This window comes from Tupaia chinensis, unplaced genomic scaffold (assembly GCF_000334495.1).
Source record: "Tupaia chinensis unplaced genomic scaffold, TupChi_1.0 Scaffold143644_1, whole genome shotgun sequence".
NCBI classification, from domain to species: Eukaryota; Metazoa; Chordata; class Mammalia; order Scandentia; family Tupaiidae; genus Tupaia; species Tupaia belangeri.
This window is the reverse complement of record NW_006203492.1, coordinates 21,761-29,850: the sequence shown is the minus strand read 5'-3', so window position 1 is coordinate 29,850 and position 8,090 is coordinate 21,761. Positions and strand designations below refer to the sequence as shown.

General features: G+C 51.2%; 1 protein-coding gene across 1 annotated transcript in view; it reads left to right on the top strand.

Annotated features, from left to right (window-relative positions):
- Nucleotides 1–1,273: 1,273 nt before the first annotated feature.
- Nucleotides 1,274–8,090, top strand: part of CD99 (CD99 molecule (Xg blood group)) — a 27,983-nt gene continuing 21,166 nt past the window's right edge. The window contains exons 1-5 of the mRNA XM_014582514.2: nt 1,274–1,279; nt 1,499–1,691; nt 2,676–2,714; nt 5,951–5,977; nt 6,913–6,960. Coding sequence (XP_014438000.1) covers nt 1,274–1,279; nt 1,499–1,691; nt 2,676–2,714; nt 5,951–5,977; nt 6,913–6,960 — 313 coding nt within the window. The remainder of the gene's footprint in view (nt 1,280–1,498; nt 1,692–2,675; nt 2,715–5,950; nt 5,978–6,912; nt 6,961–8,090) is intronic.

The window sequence follows — 8,090 nt, the reverse complement described above, 5'->3', positions numbered from 1 at the left end:
TGGGGTGGTCAGCAGAGGCACCCTCTGAGCTCACCCCCAGGCTGCCTCTGCACGCTCACGGTTACGATGTCCGCTCTGAGCACTCGGGACTGCTTGTTTTTCAATGTCCCGTCTGTTTTGTTTTTTAGATTTTTTTGCTGAAGAACACACGGGCTGGCCAGAGAGGGAAACGGCATGCCCCGTAGGGAGTTGTCATGACACGGTTCCTTCCCCCACGTTTCCTCCCTGGTGAGACGTTCTGGGCATGGACGCAGATGCACTGAGAGGGTTGGGCAGGCCATCGGGTCTGGGTTTTCATCACGGGGTCGGTCATCTGGCTGCCTTCAACAGCAGGCCACGGACCTGGCCCAGGTTTTGTATGTTTATTTACTGTTTTCTTCCATGAGTGTGAGAGAGACAGACAGTCACCCTAAACAGGGCTTTTTAAAAAACATTATTCATTAAATTAAATACATAAATTATTCTTTTTTAACTTGCTCTAGGACATGTGCACTTACCAGAGAGAGACAGAGAGAGAGAAAGCAAGAAAGCAAGCCTCTAGTTCTGGAATTTGAACTGTGGTTGACCGTGGGGGAGTCAAGTGTCTTAACCATGCCACCTGCCGGCCCCAGGGACTTTTTAATTTTTAAAAATTTTATTTATTGATTTATTTTTACAGAGATTTTTACTATAGAGTGTCTGCACTCATCAGAGACACAGAAAGAGACACAGAGAGAGAAAATGAAAAATCACCCCCCAGGGGAGATGGCCACACCACAATCCCTTCTCCTCCATTCTCCTGTTGGGGTTTCGGGCACACACGCACACGCGCCAGCTGTGAGTTTTAAGCCACCGGGTCCGGGACTTGAACCTCGGCCGCCCGTGTGGGAGTCCAGCCATGTGACCATTACACCACCTGCTGGGTATTGTTATTCATCTTGACTGTCTCCAGATGGGAACCTGGAACGTTCTGTGTGCGTCAGCTGTGTGGAGCACCCCGTAGGGATTCCCGCTGGGCCGCCAAACAGCCCTGGTACCGTTCTGAGGGTGTTCGTCAGCCCCAGACGGACTCTCAGGACGAACAGAGGAATGAGGAGGGTTTTCCACTGGGAGTCCAACCTCTGCAGCCCAGGGACGTACAGCTGTTGCTTAAACTGCAGGCAACGCCCCCTGCGTCCAGGCCTGCCCGTGGACTGGTGGGTACATGCTGGGGCACGCGCAGGTCTGGTTAGAGGATTTCCTGATGGCCAGGATTCCTACAGGTGGCGCGAGGAGGAGGCGGGTCCCGGGTGGAATGACGGTGAGTGACAGGTGTCCGCCTCTGCCTGAGACCCAGAGCCACGCCCTCCCCTCGCTCCCGTCCTTGGTGCAGGGCATGTTTAGGGAGCTGTATTCAGCCAGGAAGGCGGGGTGTGTGCAGCAGGGTGGCTTCCTTCGGGGCAGGGAGCCTGAGGCCCAGGGCCCAAGGTGGCGTTATTTCAGCTGAAAGTGGTTTTCTGGTCCTGGCGTGACCCTGCAGAGAAGCCAGCCCACGGGTCAGGGCGGAAAAACCAGCTCCCCGTGCAAGGGCGGCTGGATTCTCCCGGGCCTGCTGCGAGGGGACAAGGCCTGGGAAACTCTTTTTGCCCTGTCCCCGTTGCCCTCGGGCCTGCGTTGGCTGCTGTGGGCTGGTCTTGGGCTCAGGCAGGGGAGCTGGTTTGCAGAACCGGATGGTGACCAGGGCGAGCAGGGTCTTGCAGATGGCGGGGGTGTCCGGCCCGCTCCTGTGGCTGCATGCCTGGGAGGAGCAGACAGTGCCAGGCCAAGGGGTGTCAGAGCGCGCTTTGAGGGCGTGGCCATCCAGGGCAGGAGGGCTGTGCTGGGAGCCAGCTTCCGGGTCCATGGACACCAGAGGGTGCGAGGTCACATGGACGGGAGGGCAGTGGGTCGAGTCATGGGGGGGAGACAGAGGGTGGCCCTGGGGGGTCCTGTGCATGTGTGCACGCCCACCCACACATGCATGCACACCTCAGCTACATGGGCGTGCGCACACATGTACACATGCAGGCACCCGCGCAAACACGAGAACACACACATTGCACGCACATGTGCCCATGAGCACGTCTGCATGCATCCCTGCTGTGCACATAGATGCTCACACACCGCGTGCACGTGGGTACACGCACACACATACCTGTGCACAGAGCACACGCAGACACATGCACACACCACGCACACCTCAGTACACACGTGTACTGGTGCACCCTGAGCATGTGCACATCCACTGCACACATGCCCATGCGTACACGCGTGCACACACACACGGTCACTACATTGGAAACGTCTTTGTCACCCACATTGCACGACTGGATTCCATGGACATAGACCCCAGGCTGCCTGGAGAAGGCTGTGGGAAACACCTGATACTTCTGTCTCTGTCTCTTGCCGCTGCGAGACGCCCAGCTGCCATGCTCCTCATGTGCAAAGACAGGGGGTGTCCCCTGTGCTCTAACCAGCAGTAGAAGGAGCCCCCAAGATGAGAGGGAAGGGGAACAGGCTCAGGGCGGGGGACACGGAGGACGGTTCCTCTCACGGCCCACCGCCAGAGCAGGGGACCTCCTTCTGCCTCTGGCTCCATCCTCACACCCTTGGGGTCCCCCGGGAAGGAGCTGGCACCCTTGTCTTAGAGCCCTTCTGAAGGACTCTTGTTCTTCCAGGACCCAAGCTTTCTGAGGCCTTTGTGCAGCTGGGGTCTGGTGAGTCAGCACAGAGGAATTGTTTTGTTTTGTTTCTCTGGTGATGTGGCCAGCCCCAGCCGGCAGCCATAACTGGCTTCTCCCCGTGTGGGCGACGGCAGCGAAGTGACAGGAAAGGGAGGGGTGACAGTGTGGGGCTGCCTTTTGCATTCACGTGTGTGAGTCTTCCTGTGTTTCTGGATTTTCAGCATTCCCAGGGTCCTCTCTGCCTAATTCTTATTTATTTACACTTTTCTTTTGTACATTTAATTGACATAAGCCTTTATGGTATTCAGACCAATGAGAGGGGAGGGGGTCCTCTGCTTGTTTCTTATTTATTTAATTTGCTCCAGGGCAATGCACTCACCAGAGAGAGACAGAGAGGGAGGGAGAGATCGAAAGTGAGAAAGCAAGCCGCCAGGTTTGGGTTCTCAAACCGTAGTCAGCCACGTGGGAGTTCAGTGTCTTAACCACCACGCCACCTGCCGGCCCCTTTTTCTTAGTTATTTCATTCAAAATTTTTATTTATTTTTCTTTTTAGTATAATTATTTAATTTTATTGTCATTTTAAAATTTACTATACAGCATGTGCACTCACCACAGAGAGAGACAAAGCGAGGAAGCAAGCCGCCAGGTCCAGGATTCAAACCTCAGTCGGACATGTGGGAGTCCAGAACCTTAACCATTACACCACCTGCTGGCCCTTGAATTTTTAAAATTGTACATTTAATTGTCATAAACATTTATGTCATAGAAAGCATTCTAAAGGCCCTCTCTCTTTTACTCTTTGTTTAGTATGTTTTTTCTTTTTTCTTTTATAGGTTTTTGCCTTAGGGTGCATGTGTTCCCCAGAGAAAGAGACAGACAGAGACAGTGCGTGCCCAAGATCCTGAGAGGAGAATGGAGGAGGTGGGATTGTGGGCTGGTCGTCCCCCTGGGGAGGTTTCTCACTTCCTATCTCTGCCTCTCTGGCAAGCACATGCACCCTACGGCAAAATCTCTTTTAAAACAAACAAACAAACACCCTTCCTGGTGCTCAGCACAGACAGATATGCGGGCAAAAGTGTAGACACAGATACGCATGCAAACATACTAACCTATACAGATGCATGCATGTAAACCCACACATGTAAACCAACACCCTTATAAATGAATGCACACCACACCCACACACACCTTCACACGTGCACACTCCAACCACATGCACACGTGTACACGTGTACTTGCACTATGCATACGTGCACACACGCATACAACACGCCTGCACATTTATGCACATGTACACACGCAGCCCTGAGACCTGTTCATATGCCCTGCTTAAACACATGTACATGCATGCACAGGCAAAAACCATACCGACACGTAGACACAAAAGCCTCATATACACATGACTACACATATGTGCACACAAGCCACGTGCACCTACTCACCTACGCACACCGCACAAACCACACCCACTCCCAGCTGCAGATGGCCAGACACACCGTGCACGCGTGTACATGGGAAAACACCCGAGCCGCAGTGACATGCCCAGACCCACACACATGCCAGCACAGTGCACACATATGCACCCCCGGCAGGTGCACGCCTGTTAGACATCGCCCAGAGCCGAGCACGCTTCCCAGGAGGCCAGCTTTTGGACTCTCCCACGCTGCCTTGGACTCCAGGGGCTCGGGATGCAGCCAGTCCTTTTCCGGAGTTGTTTTTGGAAAAACAACAACTTTCAATGGAGCACACGGTTTCAGCATACTTCCCCAAATTTTCCTTCATTTTGATTTTTTAAAAAGAATTGTTTGTTTAATGTTTATTTTTTACTATGTTCTAATTTGATGAGAGAGAGAGAAAGAGAGAGGATGAGAAGCCAAGCTGCCGGGTTCAGGACTTGAACTGTGGTCAGGCACATGGGAGTCCAGTGACTCAACCACCACGCCACCTGCCGGCCCCATCCTTCATTTTGTTTTTCCCCCCCCCCCCCCAGAGAAGGTTACATTGTAATAGCATTGTAATTGCTTTAGCTACAAATCCTGAAACAGGGCCAGCAGGTGGCATGGTGGTTAAGGCAGCTGGATCCCACATAGCCCACTGTGCAGTTCGAGTCCTGGACCTGGCGGCTTGAAAATCATGCAAGGCACGTGTGCATGTGTGCCCAAAATCCCGAGAGGAGAAAGGAGGAAAAGGGCTTGGGGCGGGGCTATCCCGTCTGGGGAGTGATTCCTCACTTTCTTTTCTTTTTTTTTTTTTTTTTGAGAGATTTTTGCTATAGGGCACGTGTGCTCGCCAGAAAGACAGAGACAGAGAGACAGAAAGCAAGAAGTCACTCCCCAGGGGGGATGGCCATGCCACAATCCCTTCTCCTCTATTCTCCTCTTGGGATCTTGGGCATGCATGCACATGCGCCCTGCCACAGGGTCCAGGACTTGAACTGTAGTCAGCTACATGGGAGTCCAGCAACATAGCCATTACGCCACCTGCTGGTCCCGATTCCTCCCTTTCTCTCTCACTGTTTCTCTCTGTCACTCTGTCAAGTGGACACGCTCTATGACAAATTAAAAACAATGTCAAACAAGATAGAAGATGAATGTCATTACGGCAGTCTCCTTATTCAGTGGGACCCCAGGAGATTAAAAAAATGTGGGAGCCAGGAGATGGTGTGGTGGTTAAGGCACTGGACTCCCACCTGGACAATCATGGTTTGAATCCTAGACTGACAATAAGAAACTCACGCCGGGCGCGTGTGCGTGCGTGCCCAAAATCCCGAGGGGAGAGTGGAGGAGAAGGGATTGTGGCGTGGCCATCCCCCCTGGGGGGTGATTTCTCACTGTCCTTCTCTGTCTTTCTCTGGTGAGTGCATGTGCCCTGTAGCAAAATCCTCTAAATAAATAAATGAATACCTAGATAAATAAATGCATTAAGCATGCATATTCTGGACGGATTAGTTAGGAAGCATATTTTAGTTTTGTAGTTAAGGAAAAGTTGCTAACAAAAGGAAGAATTTCGTGCTCCGTGCTCTCCCCCCAGCACCTGTTGGAAGTTGCTATTCGTCTGGTTCGAAGGACCTTGTTATGAATAATCCACGTGCAAAAACTGCCGCATTCTCCCCTGTGTCACTTCTCGCTAACGATCGATTTCAAAAAGGCGCTAAGTACCTCCAACCCCGCAAAGATTACAAACATACTGTGCTGTTTCCAAACATTTTAATTTTCCACTTCGCCTGCGTTTGCCTTGTCTCTAACTTGACTTTCTTTTCTTTCTTTTAGATTTTGATTTATCCGATGCTCTCGATGGTGAGTAGTAATACCGTGTTTTTAAAGAATTGTTCATTTTATTTATTTGTTATTATTATTCCTTTTTAATTTGACTAGAGAGAGACACACACAGAGAGAGAGGGAAAGTGTGAAAACAAGCTGCCAGGTCTGGGAATTGAACTGTGCTCAGCCATGTGAGAGTCCAGTGCCTTAACCACCACGCCACCTGCCAGCTTCCGGTGTTTTTAAAAATGAGTTTCAAGCTGCCGGGCCTGGGACTCGAATTGCAGTTGGCTATATCGGAGTGCAGTGACATAGCCATTATGCTAACTGCTGGTCCCCCCTCTTTGTCTCTTTCTGAGTGCGTCTGTCTGGCAAGTGCACATGTCCTGTAGGAAATTTGAAAAACTACTGAAAGTCATGTATTTTAAAATACCAAGAGTATTTAAATATGCTTTATTATCACAGCAGTGCCGTGTGTGACCAGGGAAAGGGGTCCAGAAGCCTTCCTCAGGGGAAATCCCAGGGGTTTTAGAAAAGTTCATGAGAATGCATCTTAGGGAAGCTCTAGGCGTGGATCTGAACATTCTGGCCACGGGCATAAACTTGTACCCTAGTTGCACTCTACAGCAAAAATCTCTCTTAAAAAAAAAAATAACCCAAGAGGGGGCTGGATGATGGCAGAGCAGACAAAGTCAGGGCTGTGAGCGCGAGGAGCCACCTGACAAGGTTCTGAGAAGCACCCAGAGACCTCCCTGCGTACAGCGGGTGTACGTGTGCCTGCACTCGGGCCGGCTGAGGCCGAGACAGCTTCGGGGCGTCCGGACCCTGTCAGGGGTGCTGTTTCAGCTCTTAGTTTTTTCACTCACGAAAGAAATAAAGTTTAAAAAGAGAAGAGAAAAAAGAAAAACGAGACAGTTGTCAATGTTTCCGCAGCTCTAAGCTGGACTGACCGCAATGTCTTTTCTCTTTAGACTTTAAAGACGAGAAACCCACCGCCAAGCCCAGAAAGCCCACTGCCGGTAAGAACCCAGCGTCCCCCGAGGCGGAGAGGGAAGCAACCCCGACAGTGGGATGGGGGCTTAGACGACTGGGAAGAAGCCTTGAGGCCTTCCAAGGCTCTCTGCCGGGTCGCATGGCATTGGAATTGCCGGACGTTGACCTGATCCATACAACGACTCGTGCCAGAGAAGGGAGGCCCTCGACTCTGGGAGCTGCATCTGGCTCAGTGTGGTGCTGTCCCTCAGTGTGACCCTGTGGGTGTTCACTTCTCGGGACCCAGGCCAGTCGGGCCAAGGCTCCCTCTAATATGGCAGTGGGCACGTCCCTGCGTGTCAGCCTACAGGCCACGGGTTGGATGCTCACCCTTCCAAATTCGTTATTTATTTTTGTCCAATAATATTCATTTTTTAGAGACATTTTTGCTACCGGGTGCATGCATTTGCTGGAGAGACAGAGAGACAGAAAGTGAGAAATCATCCCCTAGGGTGAATGGCCATGGTGCAGTCCCTTCTCCTCCATCCTCTTCTTGGGATCTTGGGCACACACGCACATGTGCCTGGCATAACTTTGGAGCCTCTGGGTTCAGGACTTGAACCGTGGTCAGCCACATGGGAGTCCAGCAACGTAACCATTATGCTATCTGCTAGTCCTGATATTTACTTTTATTACATAAACTTAAATTTGTGTATAAAAGTGCAATGCACGGGACCAGCAGTTAGCGTAATGGCTATGTTGTAGGATTCCCATGTAGTTGACCACGGTATGAGTCCTGGACCCGGTGGCTTAAACTGACGCCAGGCGGGTGTGCATGCCCAAGATCCCAAGAGAATGGAGGAGAAGGGACTGTGGCATGGCCATCCTCCTGGGGGGGTGTTTTCTCACTTTCTCACTTTCTGTCTCTCTGTCTCTCTGTCTGGGTTTAGGACTTGAACTGAGGTCTCCATGTGTGAGTCCAGCGCCTTAGCCACCACACCATCTGCTGGTCCCAGAATTTGTTCTTCCTTCCTTCCTTCCTTCCTTCCTTCCTTCCTTCCTTCCTTCCTTCCTTCCTTCCTTCCTTTCTTTCTTTCTTTCTTTCTTTCTTTCTTTCTTTCTTTCTTTCTTTCTTTCTTTCTTTCTTCTTTCTTTTTCTTTCTTCTTTCTCTTTCTT